The 22,403-nt window shown below is 49.4% G+C and overlaps 1 protein-coding gene across 6 annotated transcripts in view; it reads right to left on the reverse strand.

Annotated features, from left to right (window-relative positions):
* The window catches only part of OLFML2B (olfactomedin like 2B), a 37,160-nt gene that overhangs the window by 4,193 nt on the left and 10,564 nt on the right, over positions 1-22,403 (reverse strand). Inside the window, exons 4-6 of one of the 6 annotated variants that reach the window (XM_059037717.2) lie at positions 14,878-15,054; positions 9,595-9,820; positions 7,195-7,731 (exon numbers count right to left, since the gene is read on the reverse strand). In XM_059037717.2, the coding sequence (XP_058893700.1) occupies positions 7,195-7,731; positions 9,595-9,820; positions 14,878-15,054 (940 nt within the window). Of the gene's footprint in view, positions 1-7,194; positions 7,732-9,594; positions 9,827-14,877; positions 15,055-22,403 lie in introns of all 6 variants that reach the window. The other 5 variants (XM_059037698.2, XM_067039930.1, XM_067039909.1 and 2 more) reach the window with 5 other exon arrangements.

Here is a 22,403-nt window from a genome sequence, read left to right on the forward strand (position 1 = left end):
GCAAAAGAGACTATGTTGCAATAGGGGGATTTTTTCTTTTTTTTTTTTTTGCGGTACGCGGGCCTCTCACTGCTGTGGCCTCTCCCACTGCGGAGCACAGGCTCCGGACGCGCAGGCTCAGCGGCCATGACTCACAGGCCCAGCCGCTCCGCGGCATGTGGGATCTTCCCAGACGAGGGCACGAACCCGTGTCCCCTGCATCGGCAGGTGGACTCCCAACCACTGCGCCACCAGGGGAGCCCTCAGGGGACTATCTTGTATGATCCAGGTGGGTCCTAACTGCAATCACAAGTATCCTCATGACAGGGAGGCAGAGGGAGATTTGACTGAAGAAGAAGAGGCAACCTGATGATGGAAGCAAAGATTGGACTGATGAGGCCACAAGCCAAGGGATGCTGGCAGCCACCTGAAGCTAGAAAAGGCAAGAAATGGACTATCCCTTGGAGCTTCAGGAAGGAACCAGCCTTCTGACACCTTGATTTTAGTCCTATAAGACTCATTTCAGCCTTCAGGCCTCCAGAACTGTTAGAGAATAAACTTCTATTGTTTAAGCCATTAAGTTTGTGGTAATTTGTTACAGGAGGCATAGGAAACTAATACAGATGGAGTCACCTTCTGGCATCTTTATTTCTGTAGGAAGAGGGGAGTCCCAGCTTACAGCTTCAAAGTCCCGATACCCAGGACCTCAGGCTGTATCTCCACATGCCCTCAGAGCAAATGCCGGCAGCCCACAGGGTGGTCCAGCACAGGCAGGAACAGTGGGACAGACAAGTGTGGTTTGAGAGCATTTGAAGACAGGTTCAAGGGAGATCAGTAAACCATGAGGCCCAGACCCAGGTCTGAGAATCTGGGGCCATTCAGATGCTCCCACCCTTGGCAGCAAGCTGTCAGCCTTGGAGAGAAGACGCAGCATGTCTACTCCTTTTCAAGGGTAATGAGAGAAGGGAGGGAGATAGTTCGAAGGCACTGAAGAGAAAAGAGAGTGCTGCCTGCAACTCATCTTAGAAGTGTTCCCCCGAAGCATGGTGATGGGGAACACTTCCTAAGCCATCTCTATGTATTAACTCATTTAGTCATCGATAGTCCTGGGAGACAGCTGGCCCTGCATCAAAGGTCCCTGGGGTCTGAAAAGTAGGGGCTCTTCCTCTCAGCATATAAACCTGATCAAATCTTGCCATCTAACACAAAGAAATCAGCAAACAAGAGACTCCCGTGCCCTCTGGGGCTCTCCAGTGTTCACACAGCAGGCCTCTCCTGCAGGGTGCAGGGGAGCCCACAGACGCCTCAACTCCTCACCTGATGGCTGCCTTAAATGCTTACACACTGTCCATCAGGGATGCTCTCTGGTCTTTTTATTCTAGTCAAGCCTGTCTTTTGTCTGAAACCCCCGCCCACCTCCCCCCACCTGCCTCGTTCACTGTGCTTTCACACCCCGCTCTCCTGGTCCCCGCTCACCGCCCTGGTCATGCTGCTTTTGGCCGGTTCTCTTTTCTGCCCACCTTTCAGATGTTATCCCGTAGAGCCCCACTTTTAGCCCCTTATCTTCTTGTTCTTCCTGTGTTCCCTGGGCACACTCAGCTCTTATACAGCCCGGCGTTTGTTTCTGAGCACCAGACATCCAACCCCTACTAGACATTTCTCTCCTGTGTGTCCTCCTGACTCCTCAAACTTAATGGATTAAAAATGGAATTCATCTGCTTCAATTCACAGCCTGTTCCTCCTGTACTTCCTGTCCTGGAGAAAGGCATGGCACACCGTTAACCAAGCCAGGAGGAGCCTTGTGGTCCTCCCTGATACCCCTCTCTCCTCCACCCCCACACCCATTGGTTGCTGTCTCCAACCTCTTCATCTCTCTGCCCTTTACCTCCACCTCTGCAGCACTTGCTATGCCCAGTGAACACAGGTGGACCCACTGCGTGTGGGAGTCCAGCGAGACTCAAAGTGAAGACAAGGCAGGTGTGTTGTCCCTATGACAGAGTATGTGGGGCCCGACAGCCCCAGAGGCCACAATTTCCATTTGAAACCGAACTTGTTTTGAACGCAGAAAGAAGGCAGTGGTGTTCTAAGAAGCATAAATAACCAAATAACCCTATCATATTCTTTCTTGTGTTATTTGCTCATATTAGCCAACAACTCATGCTGAAAATGACATAGAAAAGGGAAAGACAGGGCAACTCATAGCTTCTTTTCTTTTTAGTCTTCCTTACTCAGTAAGCCAAAAGTAGGGAATGCTGGTAAAGTGTACTCCTATTAAGAAGTGAAACAGAAACAGATGAGTTAGTTTTGTGTAAGTGTTTCCACTGGTCTGCTAGGCACAAAATGCATACGAATGCAGGAGCCATGAAATACCAACTGTCATTTTGGTGGATTCTACACGAGTTAAATAATCTGACCTTTGCATTGAAAACTGTCAGTGCACAATATGATAAAATTCATGCTATTCAAGTTTTTAATATTCCTTTACTTACAATCGCATGAAATCCAAAGAAAAAAAACCAAGTGAGAGAGAGAAGCCAGAGAAGAAAGGAAACAGCTTTATACTGATTACCTTCAATGGCACTTTTCTCCTGCTCTTTGAACGAGGGGCTCTATGTTTTCATTTTGCCCGGGCTATACAAAATGCCTTCGCATTTTGTATAGTTTGGGCTTGACCAAACATTTTGGCCCTGACCAAACTGGTTCACTCCTGGGGCTCTTGCCGGCTCCGGTCCTTCTCACTGCAGTGCTACCTTCCTTCCTGGCTGTTTTTTCCTCATCCCTCAAGACAGCTAGGTCAGCTTCTCTTTTCAGAAGAGCGTGTCTCTGACCCCAAAGCACCCTATGCATTCACTCACCACCCTGAGTTGAAGTGGTGTTTATGTGTCTCACATACAAGCTTGTGGCAACTCCAGGTCAGGGATGCTGCCTCATCTGCCTTTGCACGACCAACACCTACAGAACCTGCACGTCATCAGCACCCGGTACTTTCCTTAAATTGACAAATCTGAATAGAGTCCCCCCGCTTAGAACCTTCTGTACCACTTTCAGATATATGTGTCAACGTCCTACTCCCTTCATCAGCAGGCTCCTCTCCCTTATGTTGCCCTGCCTTATGCCAGGACGATGGGCGTTCTTTAATCGCCCTGACCTCCCGCCCCCCATGCCCGCACAGGCTCGTGCTGTCAGCTCTGCCCTGGGAACTACGCTCGGAAATGGAGCTCCCCCTCAGAACCAAAGACAGTCTCCACTGGACTGCATACCTTGCCGCTTGCCAGCCCTGGCCACTTTCGTCGCCCGTATCCCCCTCACGGTTACCCCTCTGCAGAAGTGACCAGAGCTCACTGCCTTTCACAGCCAGCACGGCGTGGGGCTGAGTGAATTGGGAGTGGACGCTTCATCCTTGTAGAGAGGCACAGACTTTATTCCTTATCCATTTACAAGGAACATCTCCACTTTCTCGTCTTGTTTCTAGGGCCAGCGGCCTCTGTGTTCTGACTGAACTTCCTCATGGTTTCAGGGTGAGGTGCCCCAGCAAAGAGACTGAGAGCAGAGTGTGTCTTTGGAGTTGGGGGTCGGGAAAGCTGCCTGTCAAGTGACTCAGGGCAGCCAACTGGGACAACTTCTTGGTCCCGAGTCTGGGTGCCATGGAGGATCTGGCTATAACCCTGCCCCTGCCTGTGTCAGCACCACCTTCCTCAAGCTGCCTCAGACCAGGCCCGCTGACATGCGGCAGGCCGGCTGGCCATCTCGTGCCCACAGCCAGTGGCTGGCCAGGCCTCGGGGATTGTTAAGGTGGTTTACTTTGTGAAGGAGACAGTCTTTAGCCAATCATATTTCCTAGGTTCGACCATGAGGCAGGCTCTCTGGTAGTGCTGTCATCCTGACTGTCCTCTTTGCTCCTTCCCACTCCCCCGCCCCAAAGCAGCCTCTTCTAAAACGTGCAGCAGGAGTTGCAGTCCTTAAAGTCTGGGACTCTGCAAAGCCTTGGCAACGTGGCACAAGTGTCCTCTTCCTCTGCGGTAGCCTGAGCAGACCTTCCCCAGACACTGAGGATGGTGACCGCTCCCGTCCCATCCCTTCCCTTCCTGAGCCCCGGCTCCCATCACTGACGGCATTTTTCCTCTCCTGTCCTAGAGCTACCATGCGTTGGCCAAAAGTCAATTCCAATTTGCTTGTTTTTACAAGAGAGTTTTACAATTCCCCTGAGGAAAATGGTGGACCTTTTAGGGTATTACAAAACCAGGTTTAGAAACCATGGGATAGGATGTTCCTTTTAAAAGCAGCCCCATTTAAAAGCACTCAGACAGCTCAAACTCAAAATTGCCAGGCTCAGAAAACAGCAAGCAACCTTTCACAGGCAACAAATCAGTGGTCTGTGTTGGTTTCAGCCAAATGTTTTTTATTTAAATGATGACTACATGTAGTCCTACTTGGCCAGGCACAGGCAGGAGGGAAGTCTGCAGAGAAGGTTCCAGAAAAGAAATCCCATCCACACTAACAGCAGCCTGAGAGAAGCACGTGACAGTGATACATGATTAAAAGTGATTCCTGAAAAAACTTGCCAAGACTCCACATTGCCTAAACAGCCGCCCTTCTCTCTGTGCCACCCCCTCTTTTCATCCCTTGGTATTTGAAGAAGCACTTATATCTGTGTCCACATCCCTGTGTTTTTTTTTTTCTGCAGTAGACATAAGAGGCAAGAACTTCAGCTCTTTTGAAAAATCCTACAGGCCAGTCTTTAAGCAGAAGCTTACATCCTCTGTGACAATGTTATTCTGGTTGAATAGAATATTGAACAACAAGAGAAAATGTATCCCTGTCTCCCATTCCTACCACCAGGTAAATAGCGGCTAGGACACAGGGTTTCTCCTGTCTGGGAATCAGCATCTCAGTCAGGCTAATGGAGGGGGTGGCGTCCTCAGAACCCCAGAGAGGTGCATGTCAGGAGTTACACCAGAAAAGCCCACTGGTGGCAACACCCAGGGCAGGCAGGTGGATTGTGGAGACAGTGGAGAATTCCACCCCTGGCTAGGAAGTCGCCAAGGGAAGAGGCTTCCAGGCCGGCAAACACCATCGCTGAGGACATACAAGGCATGCAGATGTACCCGTAGCCTGTCTTCACTGTTAGTATTCTATCCATCTGTGGAGGGATAGTGCCGGGCAGCTGTCTACATTTCTGGAGGAACCATCCCTCCTACCCAGTTGGTGGTGGTATGGGGGCCCCCCGGGGAGCTCATTCCCATGGCAGAAGAGGAGATGGAGTGCTGGGCCCATGAGCATGGTCAAGGCTGCCCAGAGCCAGTTTGGAACTGGGAACCTCTGCTCAGACCCTGGGGCATTCTGCAGAAATTGAGCAGGACCCGCAGCTTCCGAATTGATTATCCACGCAGTGAGGGATGGACATTTTCTACTCTATGGTCAGCTTGCTCCCGTCATGGAAGCAAAAGAAAAGAAAAGAAAAACATTCTCTCCTCCCACCCCATCCTCTGTGGCTCAAGAACTGTCTTCTTGCTTAGCTTCCTCCAGGCCAAGGTTCATGAGATTTTGCCCTGGGGTCCATTTTGGTTATTTCCTTGCCATTATTCTGGGATTTTTCACCCAATAGGAATCCCTTGCTATACCATGGCCTGATAAACTTACTGCAGAAAACCACAGAATATAATGGAGAAAACAGTCTTTAGCAAAATTTCTAATTTCTGAGACCCACAGATGGGCAGAGATTTGGCCAAGGTCACACAGCTGTCAGCGGCAGAGACCAGGCTATAACCAGGTGTTTGGCTCCTGGCAGGTGCTCCTTCCACCATCTGTCTGGCATAGCTGGCACCTTATTCTGAGGAGGAATTGGGAAAGAGGTTGCTAAGGGAGCAGAAAATGGGAAGAAGGGAAAGACAGGTATAAGGCAAATCACGTCGTCTGTCAAATCAAGTATATTTTTAAAGAAATTATTATTCAATAGTGTTATTTCTCAATCACTATGGATGGTGATGTAATGAATGTTTGGTTTAGTTCTTTTTGGGAGAGACATCTGTAGCCAGGTCTCATTTCCTTTTCTAGTTGTTCCTTCCCACCCCTCCCCGCCGACACCACACACACACACTCTCACAGTTCACTGTTCTCAGAGTCATCTTGTGGCCATGGAGCTCCCAGGCACAGAACAGGGCTGTATTCTCTGTGCTTCTGGAACATACCCTGCTCCTTTAGACCTAACAGTCAGAAGACTTCTCTACTTAGAAAACTCCTGTTGGGGCTTTCCTGGTGGCGCAGTGGTTGAGAATCTGCCTGCCAATGCAGGGGACAAAGGTTCGAGCCCTGGTCTGGGAAGATCCTACATGCCGTGGAGCAACTAGGCCCGTGAGCCACAACTACTGATACTGAGCCTGCGTGTCTGGAGCTTGTGCTCCGCAACAAGAGAGGCTGCGACAGTGAGAGGTCTGTGCACTGCGATGAAGAGTAGCCCCCGCTGGCCGTAACTAGAGAAAGCCCTTGCACAGAAACGAAGACCCAACACAGCCAAAAATAAATAAATAAATAAATAAATAAATATATATATATATATATATACATAAATAAGAAAGAAAACTCCTGTTCATCCTTCAAACCCCAGTTCAAAGGATACCTCCTTAGAAAAGCTTCCCCAGCCTTCTTAGCAGCCAGGCCAAGCTGCTGCTCCCTCTTTCATGTCTCTGTTTCTCCATTCCTCTGTTACAGCATTTATCACATGATGCCACAGTGTTTCCATGCTTTCTAAGGCTGAGGGCTTGTGAGATTTTCCCCTGGGGCCCACTGCACCGGTTATTCCCGTTCCCATTCTTATTATTCTGGGATTCCTCTGCCCACATAAGAATCTATTGTTAGTTCATGGCCTGCTAAACATACTGCAGAAAACTTAAGTCAATAACCAAATACCCAATACCCATCACAAAGCCTAGTACACCAGCACTTGACAAATGTTTACAAAATTTATTAATGAAGCTGAGATCTTGGCTCCATTAATTTACTTACATTTTAGAAAGGAGTTTCCCACTCTTATCACCAGCACATTTTGTATACATAGACCCTAGATGTTAAAACTGATCATTGGCCAAAACGCGTAACTCCACTTGCCTTTCTTTATGAAGCAGTTGGACCATCTGAATCCCCCCTCTCCTTTCAAGCCATTTCCAGGCTCTGCCCTTCATTTGAGCAGGAGACCCAAGCCAGGTAGAATGAACTCACCTATGACATTCCGTATGTCATCTTCTTCCTCAGGGCTCAGGGTGGGGCTAAGGGGGGCTGTGCCCTGCCCAGCAGTAGCATCTTTCCCCAGTGAGTCTGTCCTGACTGGCGGGGGAGGCACCGGGGCTGTGTACGTAGCCTCTACAAATGCATCCTCGGGAACCACTGATGGAGGCGCTGAGGCTGGAGGTCGCTGGGTGGCTGTGTGGGCCACGGTTGTGGCTGGTACCTGAGTAAAAGGTTTAAGGACTGCCTCCCCTGTGGGATCTGGAAACACTGAGGTGGTTTGGAGTGGTGTTGAGAATTTTTCACCTGAGGCAGAGAGAGTAGGGTCAGGGACGCTGGCAGCTGAGGTCGAGGCCTGCGGCTGTGCAGAAAGCAGGGCTGTGGTCTGAGTGTCAGCATCAGTCGTCACAGCAGCTTTGTGACGGGTGGCTACTGGCCTTCGGGTGGCACTGGTCAGCAGGTGCTTGTGTCTCAGAAGCTGATCTTCAATCAGCAAATCCATTCCGTGTTCACCGCTGAAAAACTCGTCTTCTGGGAAATAAACACAGGTGCATTTGTGACTGGGGGAGAGGAACTGGGGCATGTGGCACGTGGCAGATTAATGAGGGTTTCTTTCCTCAACGTGATGCCCTGATTTAGAGATAGAGCCCAGGTGGGATTTAGAAGAAGCAGGTGAAAAGGAGCACAAAGGGAAGCATTTCCTGGAGGGTCTCTCTGAGTAGTCTACTGCTATCCTCCACCTGGGACCCAGGGGCCACCTAGAGGACGGCACAGCCACGGGCTACGAAACCTGGGAGGAAGTTAGTCATTCATTCAGTAGGTATCTATGGAGCACACGCACAAGAACGATGAGCAAAAAGAAGATCCTGCCCTCGCAAAGCTTCTATCTAGTGGTGGAGACACCAAACAATACACAGATTGTACATTTGAAGGTGCTATGAAAAAATGACTAGTAGGGTGAGGAGAAGGGAAAGAAAGAGAAACTTGCAGTAATGGATAAAGTAGTCAAGATGGGACTCAGTGGGATAGAGAGATGAGCAGAGGCTTGAAGGAGTGAGGGAGTTAGCCAAGCAGCTGTCAGGGGAAGAGTATACTGGGGGGCGGGGGGACAGTAGCAGTGCAAAGGCCCTGGGGCCAGAACATGTCTGCCGAGGCTGAGGAGCAGTGAGGTGGCCAGAGGTCAGAGAGAACACGGGAGCCAAGTCACGTGGTGCTTGGCTGTTGTGTTTGGACTTCAGTGTTTATTCTAAGTGAAATGGGGCAGTCTGCAGGGTTTTGAGCAGAGAAGGAATATGAGGAGGCAGAGATTTCTTAGGAAGGACACAAAGAGCTCTAACCACAAAAGACATAATTGCTCAACTGGATTTTATCTGCTCATCAGAAACACCATTAAGGAACTGAAAATACAAGCCACGGGCAGGAAGAAAATATCTGCAATATGTATGACTGACAGAGGACTTGTTCCAGAATATAAAAACCCCACACACCAATTATTTATTTATTTATTTATTTTGGCCACGCTGCGCAGCTTGTGGGAATCTCAGTTCCCAGACCAGGGACTGAACCCGGGCCATGGCAGTGAAAGAGCCGAATCCTAACCACTAGACCACCAGGGAACTCCCACAAATTAATAATTTTAAAAGGCTACAAACAGTTAAAAGTGGGAAAATGATTATGCCAGCGACTGGGTGAGCAGAAACTGTAAGGAGGTAGAGGCAGAGCAGGTAGATGAGTCAGGAGGCCGCTGAGCAGCACCTGATGGGAGGAACTGGTCCTCGCTCTGGCAGAGTGGAGAGAGGAAGAGTGGGGCCTCCTGGGGTGCTGGGCAGGGAGAGACAGCAGACAAAGGAGGGAAGAGGAAGTGTTAGGGAAACAAGATAAAGATGAGGTGAAAGGGAATATCTGTTTTCTGTGAAAAAATAAGAGGGACAGAGATAAAAGGGGTCCAGCATGTGCTGGAGTCTCGGTCAGGAAGCCCAGGGCCCCTGGACAAGGAACAACAGGTGGGGGAAGCCCACTGTGTGGCTGTGAGTGAGTCATTCGCCTCTATGCCTCAGGGTCCTCATCTGCGAATGGGGAGGATTGGACTCCAGGGCACTGAAGTCCCTTCTGGCTCAGTCATGTTCTGCCTTGTGGTCCTCTGCAAGCCCAGAGAAGGCAAGTGACTTGCCCCGGGGCGCTCAGCAAGTTGTGAGGAAAGGCCATAAGAACTCTGGATAATTTGTAACTGCAGGGAATTCTCAGGTAAGCGAGCTGGTTCTGCGGGGCCACGGTAGTAATCAAACTGCAAAAAGAGTGTGTGCCTCACGGGAAGTGCACCTCCACAGGGTCCAAGTGGTGACTCCATCCCTTGCCCTGCCTCTGGGGGGGGCGGCCCTGCTGACCCCAACTCACGATGCTCTTCGATGTCATTCTCCTCCTCAGGGTCCTTGGCTTTGTAGTAGGTGATGCCCCGAATGACGGTGGGCTTGGAGGCTGGCCGGCCCCTCAGGTAGACCTGCCTCTGCAGGGGCCGCTGAGGCTTCACCACCTCTGGTGGAGCCAGTGGCCGCGTCTGCAGGAGCTTGATGGAGTTGATCTGCTGGGACACGGTTTCTTCCTGCAGAAACCTCTCTTCATACTGCTCCTCAGAGGGAACACAAGAGAAGGTCAGGTCACTGGTCAGAGAGGCAGTGGTCAGGCAGAGACAATGCTGGAGCCAAGGCCATACTAATAACAACAGCTAATCCTAAAAGCACGTCCTAAGAGCCAGGCATTGTTCATCTTCTCATCAGCCCTATGAGGTAGGAACCATTTTAAATCATTTCCATTTACAGTTTGGGAAACTGAGGCACAGAGAGGTTATGTAAATTGCCCAAGGTGCCACAGCAGGTAAGTGGTAGAGGCAGGATTTGAACCCAGGCAGTCTGGCTCCAGACTCTGTCTCTAACCTCCATGCTATACTTCTCAGAGAGTGCAGTTGTCCTCTCAGCTCTGGCCTGGGGATGCTGGGTGACTTAGATCTGGTATCAGTTGTTTCTAGTGAGGTCCATGTGGCTGGGACATGAAGGCTGGGGAGCAAGATGCATACCTCAGGATGAATCATGACTGCTTTTACTTATGCTGTTAGAACAAACTGCCCCAAGCCCTCCCTAACGAATCCAGAAAAAAGTCCGAAGTCCTTGGCCTGGCACCGAGAACTCAAATCAACTTGACCCAGCTCAGCATCCTTCTCTCTTGCTCCAACCCCCAGCGCCGACACCCCCGGTACTCCAGGCACTTGGTTGACTCCTGAACTTCTTGGCTCTCCTGAGCTTCTGGGTCTTTGCTCAGACTGTTTTCTCTGTCTGGAAGGCCGTTCTCTTCCCCCTCCAGCCCCATATAGCTATTTCTTGAAATCAACCCATCTTTCAAGGCCTGGCTAAAATCTCAGGACCCCAAGGAAATACTCCCAGACCTTTTCATTCAGAACTAATCTTTCTCTCCCAATCATCACTTTGCACTTTGTGGCAGAGACTTCCAAGTGACTACCCAAATCCCCTGTCTCCTTGTTCCTGACTTAATGAGAAACTGGTTTTGTGGGAGTGGTCATGGGACTAAGTTCTGGTTGGTAGAAGTTGGTGGGAAGAGCTTTTGGAAAAGTTTCTTAAGACGTGGGGCTGACTCAGCTGGAAGGCATCTTTTGCACTCTTCCTCATTTCTCTGGCCAGGAGAATATGGACAGGATGGCTGGAGCTGAGCAGTCATCTCGTGATTATGAGGGGATTTTGAGGATGGACATCACTAATGACATCTTGCAGCTGACTATACCAGCCCTGGGCCACCTGCCTCCAGAGCTCTTCTACAAGAAAGAACAACCAACCCCTCTATTGTTTAATGCACTGTATTTTGGTCTCTTACTCAAAGCGGAACACAACTCCTAATGGATACAAGTCTGTACTTCTATTGTACCACCTTTCTCAGCCTGCCTTCCACAGGCATTATTTAAGGATGTTGCTTCTGTTGACTGAGCAACTGGAAATGCAGAGACCACCTCTTGTTCATCTTTAATTCCCCTGGGTAAGTGCTTGTTAAGTTGAATTTCTGAATCATAACAAATCCCAAGCAACCATCTACATTTGTGACTAACACTGGGATTTTTGTCAAATCAAATGATGCTTTCAAGTAGGTAGCCGATGACCTGGGCATCTTGATGGTACCACCGAAGTCCTCTGTGATGGTTCTGGTCGCATGGAAGGACCACCCTGTCCTCCACAGAGCTGCTGCCTGGGGACTGAGCTCTTGTGGCCACAGTGTGGCAGAGTCTCTGGGTCCTGCCTTGGTCCGTCTAGTCATGTCCCCTCACCCAGGGTCACAATCGCCCACTTTTGAAAGCAGAGGGCCTTGGGCACAGGGCCTGTGAGCTAGCTGTGCTGAAAGTCAGAGCCACTGGACAGGGGGTCCAGCTCCTGAGGGGCAGTGGCTCCATCAGTAAAGCATGCAGGACCTTCCGGTTCACTGAACATTAGCTGGCAGGGATCCAGCTATCACGGCCAACTTTCTCACTTTGCACGGGAAGAAGCAAATCAGGCTCTTGTTTTGACCTTTAAAATCTGGCCTGGAGAAAACCTAGAGTCCTCATGGCCAATCACACTCCAAGTCTGTACAGGTTTTCCCGTGACAAGAGAGTTTATCCAGATGGCACAGTAGACATGGCAGTTCCTGAATATGTGTTCCTTGCTCCCCTGAGCTGACCGACTCCCGGAAGACCGGGGACACTTTCTGCCAGACTGGGGCCAGAGCGCTGCCCAGAAGAAACAGGCAGATCTGTGCCCCGGGCAGCCCCTACTCCTGCTACCTGCCCCTCTCTCACTTCCCATTCTTTGCTGGTGAGGTGACCTCCATCAGAAGCGCAGGGAACACGTGGCTGGTGCTGATGACGTTTTACAGAGCAACCATTATGGCCTGACATGTCCCTTTATATTATTTTCAACCCTTAAAATAATGGGGCAAGGTAGATATTATTATCCACATTTTACAGATGAGGAAGGAGAGGCTCAGAGTCATTTAGCAACTTGGTTGAAGGTATGTCAATTAAGTGGCTGAGAGGGGCACTTATTAAGTCATTCGGCTATTAAATAGGCCCAGGGCTGCCTGCCTTCAGAGCCTGTGCTCTACCTTACATTAAATCCACATTGTCCTCAGCTGTGACCACAGGACTAACTCATTTGCCGTCTAAAAACTTGTCTACATCCCCAAGTCCTGAGGGCCATGGTCTGGCTAGTGCCCAGCAGACTTGGGGATCCCTCATTTCCCATAGGAAAGAGCTGCCTGGGAGGCTGACAAGAGGCCCCAGCCCTTGACTCTGACGCCGTGGGCCATCTAATTGCCAGACTCTGGTTTCCCTCTGCATTGCAAAAGCAAGTTGTCATCTCTTCGTGGCAAACCCCAGGAACTGTCTTTAATCCAAGTTCTTAGGGATGAGCGGGAACTGCAGTTCCTTCTCCCAGCCAAGAAGATGGAGCAAGACCACGGACAGCCTCTGCCAGAGAACATATAATTTCCTTGGATTCGCTGGCTGCACTGGGAGGCAGTGGCCCCCGCAAGCTTTGATTTACTCTCTCCGTTAAACTGTTGTATGACTTCAACTGCTGGTGTCCCAATTTTCCCAATCCTACCCTGCCCTCTCCACTCCCAACCCACCCCCCAGAGCCCCCTGCCAACCCTCCAGGCAAGGACCTTCCTGGAAAGAGGCCTCCAACAAAGTGCCATTCACCATTCCAAGAAACCCTGACATCATCTGTAAGAACCCTGAAAATAACAGCCAAACCCAGACACCCCACTCACCCCCTTTTTCAGCACTGGGTTCACTAAAGAGACAGACGGATGCAAAGGGAGAGGAAGATCCTAGCCTTGCCTCCTTCACCACTTCCCCCTTTCGGGTCCCACCCTGGCCCTGGCTCTGCCCACACCCCCCTGGTTTGGGTGGATTGTGCTAACTTCCACAGTGTGTGAATGAGGATTTCAGGAGGGAGAAAGTTTTGCTGAGCAAGGAGAAAAAGAGTTTGGTGTGGTTGATTTGCCGTCAGGAAATCTGAGCTGGGTTCCTGAACACACCACATAATGTGTCATCAAGACAACAGATGGAATTCTCAAGCTCAGCCGACTGGGAAACTGGAAGCCAGAGAGGACAGGGAGAGCCTAACTCTGCTGGGCTGCTGGGCCAGCAGAGGATGCCATATGGGCTGCGATAGGAGCCGCAGGGCTCCAGGTGTGATGTGAGGGTGCCTCCAAGTTCCCTTCCAGCCCAGAAATGTCTTCTGGCTCTTTGGTTTACAAACTCAGACCTGCTCAGGGATGACCCACCAAGCAGACTAAACATACACTCGGTAGCTGGCATGTCGGGGACACCCAAAAATGAGAATAAAAATAATTTTTGAAGGAATAGGATATTTCCCACAAAACCCTATCAAAGTAGTCATCATGGGCTAAGCCAGAAAATTGGCCTTCCTTGTACTTATTTTCTGGGTTGAAATTGGTTTTATTTTGAGTTACAAATGGGGCAGGGTGCAGGCACCATACTCTCTTCAGGGCTTCTTGCCTCCAAAGTCCTAATCTGCCTGCTCTCCTGCCTTTGGAACACATGACCCCAAGGTTTCCCAAACCTACAGCTGCTGTCTGCTTGGCGCCACTTTGGGGAGTTTCTTTGCTCAAGAGTTCCAAGCCCACATGCCTAGTCATTCTTACTTCCTTTCTTACCCCAATTCTTAATGACCCAGGCAACAGGATCCTTCGTAGCAATGCTTCCCAGCCCTTTTCAGTGTCACAGCACATACAACAGCTCAGGGGCTCTGAAAGTCCCCGTCCCAGGCCCTGCTTCACCCACACCCTGCCTGTCTGCCCCAGGCTGAGGGGATCCCTCAATGGTTCACCTGGAATCCACGCTCTGCCATCCACCACCAACCCTCGGCCCAGTAACTGCTGCTATCCCATGGTTGCCAGGGACCCCTCTTATGATACTTCATCCAGACCTGCCTTGCTAGTAGCATCCACACTCTTCAAGTCCAATACATTAAATAAAATAACACACGTAACTCCTGAATATTAGCACATATACATAACTTAGTAACTAGAGCCAAATAAACATGTATCAAAGGAGGACGTATTTTTAAGCAAATTGGTCCTTTGGCATCACTCAAATCACATTAGATAGTATTTCATTTCATTGCACAGGTGACTTTGTGTTCCAGACAACGATGAGTGGGAAGAGATAGAGGTTTGAGACCCCTGTCACCACTTCCCAGCTGAGCAAGGGAGACTGAGCATTCCTGGATCTGTTTTCTCATCTGCAAAGTGAGGATACTGATCTCTGCCCCAGCCTGCCTTCCAGAGCTGTGGTGAACACCACATGGTATGATGATGAAAGACGTAGTACTCGAAGAGGCAGGATGGAGTATAATAAAAAGAATGGGGCCTGAAACTCAAAAGACCCGGATTTGAGCCCTGGCTTCAGAACTCACTGAACCGCTCTGGGCTTCAACGTTAATTAAGTACAACGGGGTCAACCCCTGCCGCATCAGACCTATAGGACTGTTGTGCAGATGAAACGAGACCATGCCCATGGAAGGACTGAAGTCTGCAAGCTCTATGCACATGGGAGGTGCTGGGAGTATGCTTTCTGGGGGTCTGTGGTCAGAGCCCCTGGAGGCTGGGTTGTACCTCGGGGTGGGTGTAGGCTGCAGCCGTATCCCTCTGCAGGGCCGAGCGGATGTCCGGCATGCTGTCTAGGATGTTACTGGAGCTGTTCTCTTTGCCTCGCTTGTTCATCTCAGTTCGAATTTCTTCCACGTCCTCTTCAATTTGTTCATTTTCCTTGGTGAGGTTTTTAGAAACTTCCTAAGAGAGAAAATTTTAAAAAGAGAGTCCTTTAAAGTGCTTTGAAGACAAACAGGAGGGAGCTGGCAGCTAGCTTCTGCTTAGAGCACAGAGACTCAACAGACAGGCTGAGAAATCAGCCAGAAACAACTGGGGCCCTCGAGTGTGTCCAGACCTGTGCTGAGGACCAGAGCTCAGTCCCAGGTGGCATTTCCAGGGCAGCTTGGCTCCGATATGTCCTCTGCTGGAAATGCTTTCCAATACCACCATGGCTTTCCTAATAATAACATTGCCATGTCCCTGGGCTACTGGGACACCTGTTATTTTTCTATCCTTTGTTCACAGTAAGCTCTTAACCAGTGACGAGTAACATTACAGAAAAATTCCATTCGCTTGCACCTCTACACATGTGAACCAGTGGCTGAGTTAATGAAAGATTTTCTGAGCAATTTTAAAAGAGGTGGCCAAAGAAATCTACATAGTCTGCTCTTCTAATGAGCACAAACTACTCCCCAGCACTTTTTAAAGGTCTTTTTTTCTATTGAGATATAGTTGATTTACAATATTGTGTTAGTTTCAGGTCTATAGCAAAGTGATTCAGTTACACACACACGTATATATTTTTCAGATTATTTTCCATTATAAGTTATTACAAGATATTGAATATAGTTCCCTGTGCTATACAGTAAATCCATATTGCTTATCTACCTCATGTATAATAGTTTGCATCTGTTAATCCTGTATTCCTAATTTATCCCCCTCCCTTGCCCCTTGGGTAAACATAAGTTTGTTTAATATGTCTGTGAGTCTGTTTTACATATAGATTCCTTCATATTATTTTTTAGATTATACATATAAGTGATATGATATCATATTGATCTTTGTCTGACTTACTTCACTTAGTATGATATTCTCTAGGTCCATCCATGTTGCTACAAATGGCAATATTTCACTCTCTTTTTATGGCTCCCCAGCACTTTAAAAGCATCATTTATATAGGAAATTGATAGGCTGGCTTTAAACTTTCCTATTCACACATAAAAAGTTTCCCTAAATGACTTGGTGAATTAGGCATGTTCCAGACGTAGTTCATACCAGAAAGGACTAAAGCTACATTTCAGTCAACCAACAGTGGTGAGTACCTCCTGTGTGTCTAGGGTACGGTATGACAGAAAGAAAGCCTCCAATTCCCCTGGGGTTCTTGTCCTGGGATGGCGGCGGGTGCGGTGGAAGGACAACTGTAATGGGGGAGACAGGGTCCACACTGCAGAAAGAAGATGACCAACCATGTCAGGTTCTGTAAGTGCCAAACATGGGTTCAAAGCGGGGGAGTGGACTAGAGGCATGAGAGGGAGCGTCCTGGAGGAGATGAAGCTGACTGTGGTCTGAATCTTGGACAGCTGTCAACAGGCTTAGAGGTATCCTTTCTCCTCTAGTTATTCTTAGAGAAGTTTACTGCACTGAGATCTAACTTTGTCCAGCGTTGGCCCCCATTCTAAGGTTTCCATGAGCATCTGAATTTTTAAATGTGATGTTCTCCTTTGAGCCCTGTTTATGAGGGCGATAGAGGAAGTAACCATGGAAGAATAGGAGACGCATTTACTTTTCATCTTTTTTTTGACAGACAGACATGAGAAGTGCAAAAGCTCAGACATTGCCGGGCACGGTCTGCAGCCCAGTAAGATGGTACTCATGTCCCCGAGGGAAGCCACGGTGGCTCAGAGTTAGGGGGTGTGCAGGCAGATGGTGACACCCAGACACTGTGGCTCCAGCGGCTCTACGTGGGCTGCCCAATGGAGCCCACGACGTGATTGTTATAACTAACCAGGCTCTAGACCACTGGCCATGCTATTCTTACAAACTGTCTGGTTTACATCTCAATGGTGCTACTGCTAGATCTGTCATCTTGGTCAAATTACTTAAGCTCCCTGTGCTTCGTTTTGCCCATGTGTAAATTGGGGTTAATACTAGCACTTGCCCTATGGGTTGTTCTGAGGATTAAATGAGTTAAACTATATGTGGAAGTGCATGGGGCATACTAAGTGGTTGTTATTTTTCATAGAATGTTACAGCTGGAATGGACCCCAGAACTCAAGCCTAACCCTTCATTTCACAAATGAGGAAACTGAGGCCCAGAGTAAGGATGTGATTTTTCCCATGATCATTTTTAAAAGTGGCAGAACTGAATCCAGCACCCAGCCTCTTGGCCCTTGCTTCTTCAGTTCACTTGCTGGATCACTAAGAACACCAGGAGAGGTTCCTGGCACTCAGCCAGATCTCAAGCAGCACTGAGCACATCACAGGGGCCAGTGAACACTGTCAGTTTGGTTTCAGGATATACATTAGGATACGCATATACAGAGAAATATAAAAATGTTGGATTCCCATAAATCCTTGCTACTCAAAGAGATCAGCAACAGAGGCATCACTCAGGAGCTTTGTTAAAATGCAGAAGCTCCCACCCGACCCAGACCCGCTGAATCAGAATCTGCATTTTAACAAGATGCCCAGGCAATCTGCATACACATTAAAGTTTGAGAAGCACTGTCTTAAATGTAGGAAGCTTCGGGTAAAGCTAATGGAAAGGGGGCCCAGATGTGTGAGAAAGACTGTTTTACAGGAACCAGGTGCTTTCTGGGGCCGAGAGGAAAAGTTCCTGGTGCCTGAGTGGGATTCAAGCATTTCTGTACATCTATAAGCACCTGCTAAGAGCTGCACCTGGGCGTCTCCTCCTGTAACTCTCACATCCTGTAACAGGTAATGAAGCCCCAGAAGGTTCAGGGGTTCGATATAGTACTTCTTCATTAATGCACTTGTGAGTTCAGCCCTGGGTACTGAGGGTAAGCCAGGCCAGCGAGGATCCTGTTCTGATGAAGACCAGCCTCCATGAGGGGAAGTAAACAATAAATAAGAAATAAAGAAGAAAACATCAACTAGTGAAAAGTGCAATGAAGGAAAGCAAGTCAGAGTGATGTGACAGATGCAGATTCTAGCTTATCGGTAAGATCAACGACACTTGTCTAAGGTGGAGACTAAGGCATGTCCACAACTGCTGCCTAGCCATGTCCCTAGGACCCCTCTCTGGGTGGACCCAATGGTTTGGCCTAAGTAGCCTAAAACAAGATCCCATCTAATTCCTGAACACCTCAAAAGAGTCAGCATTGGTCCTTGCACTCGCTGCGAGGCAAAGGGGCAACCCCACAGATTTAGCCCCTGCCCTCCAGATTTTGGGTTTTCTAGGCCCCTGGAAGGCTCCCCTCTCATTGATTTAGAAATGCCAATACCCTTTCTGCTTTTAGTGAGGAGCTATTATTCTGAGTTTCCACAGAGGAGGGTTTGAGACAGTCCTGGCCCTGAGACCCCGGAGGAGCAATATTCTTTATTCCCCTCACGGGAACAGCAAAGCCCACCAGCCACCTGAATAAACACCAGGCTGGTGGTGGCATCACCCCATCGGCCTGCTGGGCCAAGCCAGCTGATGTCCCCCAGGGTGGCAGAGCAGCAGCCAGCCACCCCTCCCACTCAGCCACCTCTTCCCCAGGTGTGCTGGCCTTGCCGGGCTCCCCACTCCTCCCTGGGGCTCTGCCTTCCTCACACCAAGGGCCTTTTATGGGGTACATCTCAGGAGGCACCGGGGATGGTGCCCAGACAAGACACTCTCGATCCTGCCCTGGGAGAAGGGTGAACTCCATGACCTCATGCCTCTGTCTCTTCCCCTCTGGGACAGCTGCAACCGTGACATTTATGGTGTGTGCAACTTGGCTCGTGCATGGCATTGGCAACGTGGCGGAGGAAGTGGGAAGGGTGCCTGTCTGCCAGGAGTGATCACACCACATGGTCTCTGCCAAGGATCCTGGTGCTGTGAGGAGGGAAAGCAGGAGGGAAAAAGAGCAGGTAGATAGAGGGCTGGCACAGAAGGCAGGACACAGCCAGCCAGGGCGATTAAATATCTGGGAACTGTGTCATTGTCCTTGGGCTAGACAGAGCCAAGGAAGTGAGAGGTATTCACAGAACAAGTGCCATGTGCTGGGGGTATGTAGTAGGGCATTGGAGGGTACCTCCTGAGAGCAAGCCCGCATTGCCAGTTGGGGACAGGTGTCCTGTGCTGACCACAGTCAGATGCACAGGTGCCAGAGGGGAGGAAGTGTGCAAACTAGGCAAGTCCCTGGGAAAAGGGGAACTGGATGTAGGTGGAATTGAGGGTCCAGCTGGCAGTCAGCACTGGGCAGCACAGTTGGTCAGAGGACAGCTTTAACGAGCCATGGAGGGACAACACAAGCAGGTATGCAGACTGGTGCAATGGGCACGTGCATGTTCCAGGGAAAGGCTGTTGCATGGGCACAGACTGTGTCCTGACCTTGTCCAGCTATTGGACAAGTGTGTGCATGCCTGGGTGAGACCATGGGGCAGCTTAAGGCAAAACTGTTGGGACCCGAGGGAAATACAACCAGAGTGCAAAGGTCTATCAGCTCTCTGTGGTCTTGTTTTCCCAACCAGAACCAGGGACGAGGTGTGGTGGGCAAAGTGCTGGCTCTGGAGACCAGGTATGAAACCCACACTTACAGTCACTACCTGGTTTTATGTAACTACATAAGGCAGGTGATGGGACCTCTCTAGGCCCCATCAGTTAGAGGAGGAAGGAATAATGATACCTACCTCACCAGGCTTGGTTTGGAGAACGAATGAAGGGCTGTATGTGGCACAGCGCACAAAACAGGGCTTGACACGCGTCGCCGAAGGTGGAGTAGGACGGACTCATGGGACCTCAGTAGCAGATACACAGGTGGAAAAGGGGAGGGGAGCTAAGGTTTGGTGTGGCTGGGACAGGGAAGAAGGCGAGGACCCAAAGCTGGTGTGTTGTAAAGAGACTCCTGTAGAAGGAGACTAAGCAAGATGGCAGCTGAGCCAAACCATGGCCCCAAGTCATGCAGCGGGCATGTGCCCCCACTAGTAGGTGGCTGGATGTGCCCAAGGCTCAGAGGCAGATGGCAAAAGCCTGAGGACACAAGGAGCACGGTTCCTTGTGGGAGTGAAGTGAGATAGTGTGGGAGTAACGGGAGCTGGTGGGAAGGCTCGGAGTTCCCATAGCTTGCCCTGCCCTTCCCCCCTCAGAGCCCTCCAAGACACCACTAGGACCAGGTGGCCTGGGACGGACACCCTAGGCGACAGCTGTCTCCAGCCCCTATAAGACAGCTGGATGGGGAGAGCAGCTAGAAACAGCTGGTGCTCCAGCTGACGGGACAGGCAGGACTCAGCACAATCCCTGACCACAGGGCAGGCTGGCCTGGCTGCAGGGGGCGGCCAGCTGACGTGTTCAATCACTCCCCCAACCAAACAGCTGTTGAGCATCTAGTCACATCCACGTTGGGCTAAACTTTGGCAAACAAAGATAACTTAGACCCAGGTTGTCCTCAAGAAGTCCAGAGCCTGGAAGATAGTCAAACAAGTAAAGAGCAAGAAGTCCCACGCCTCTGATGTTGAACCCCATAAATACAGCCACACGCTCCCTCACATCCTGGCAGCTGCAGGCTATTCCTAGGCCAGCGGATGGAGGGCTGAGGCTCACACCTTAAATCCCTTTAGCCAAGAAGAAAAGCTTTCATGCCACCGTGACAGATTAGATTTGAAGTATATATAAAACCCAGGAGAGGTTATATATTGACCTGAACCCATACTAAGATGTAAACCGAATTAAATAACGTTAGAGCTGAAATGTATCTTAGAAATATTATCTCCAACCCTTTCCCTTTTCACAGATGAGGACACTATGGTCAGACAGGGTGAGTGACACTCCTCTCCAAGGCTGCACTTGAGTAAGGAGAAGAGTGAAATGATTTACAGCAAACCCTTTTGTGAGTGCAGATTTGATCAGGAGACAGAGTGAGCACTTGGGGTGTCTTGATGTGAGTGGAGGGAGGGCAGAGAGGAGAGGCTTGGAAAGAGACAGTTCCCCTAACTCATGGCCAGGCCTGCACAGACAAAAATTACATTTTCCTATTAGTTGGTAAAAAGATATATCCCCCAGAGTCAGGAGTGATCCTTTGATCTTGCCTTCCAGACCAGAAACACAAAGGCCACCAAATCCTTATGTCTGGGGGAGAAGCCCTCAGTAATGCTTGTGCCAGCACATTCTGGGGAGAGGGCCAGTTCTGGGTCTGGTAAATCCATTGTAGACTTTAAATCCCACTTGGACACAACATTATCAGAAGAAAAAGCTTCAGATGACACACAGGGTTCCACAGTGCCATCTGTACTCATGGATGGGGTTTGCAAACTCCAGCGGGTAGGTGCGAGAGACACACACACACTTGGGCAACAGAAATCACACTTTGGGAAGCTTGTAGGCATGCATCTATTTTAAGAGCCTGGGATATGCACCCACATGTATACAAAGGCACATGTGTATACAGTCACATCCAAGTAATTATAAATGTTGCCAGTTGTACTGCAGCTAAGTGGAGGTAGGGCATTTCTTCACAAAGATTTGCAATTTTTATGGGCATGACTTAATTCATCTAAAGGCTTGATGCTAGAATAAATTATTTTAATGACCTGTCCCTCTGTTTGTCTTTTTCTTTACTTGGATAATAAATCTACTCCTGGAAGCAGTACGTGTTACTAGGCCTGTACCTCTGCCTCTTGTCCTGCTGTCATCAGAATCCATTTTTAGGCCTGGGCAGCCTACAAGTCTTTGTGTCTCTGGGTGCACTCAGCACTCAGAGCGAAAGTCTTCTGAGCTGAATCTGTGCCAACGACAGGTCTACATGTAATGAATAGGGTCTGCCTTTGCCTTTGGAAGCTACAGATTTTCCTTCTAGACTTCTGGTTCCTATCTCTCCTGGCACCTATATTCTGTGCATACACCCACCCCAGCTCCAATACATACCGGTCCTTCCTGCATCCCTTTTCCCTTCCCAGCCACTTACAGAAGAGTATCAGCCTGGATCTACCACATAGAAGGTTCTTGGACCACTGACTACCTTGGATGTTACTTCTACTTGGACAAGTGCTACAGGAATTCCCATGCAGTTTCAGGACTCCACTAGAGGAATAGGAAAGAGGTTTTGGGGGTTAAGTTTGTGGCACACAGTGAAAGGGTCCCACTAAGATACATGCTCCAAATTGATAAAAATTAGAAAGTCTGCCAATACCAAGTTTCGGTAAGAATGTGTGTGGAGCGTTCACACCCTGCTGGAGGCAACATGAACTCATACTACCACGTGGGAGAACAGCCTGGCAATACAGTCGCCCCTTGGTCTCTGCAGGCGATTAGTTCCAGGACTCCCCACAGATACCAGAATCCACTCAAGTCCTCTATATAGAATGGTGTAGGATTTGCATAAAACCTACAGACATCCTCCTGTATACTT

The sequence above is a fragment of the Kogia breviceps genome, chromosome 1 (assembly GCF_026419965.1).
Source record: "Kogia breviceps isolate mKogBre1 chromosome 1, mKogBre1 haplotype 1, whole genome shotgun sequence".
Lineage (NCBI taxonomy): Eukaryota > Metazoa > Chordata > Mammalia > Artiodactyla > Physeteridae > Kogia > Kogia breviceps.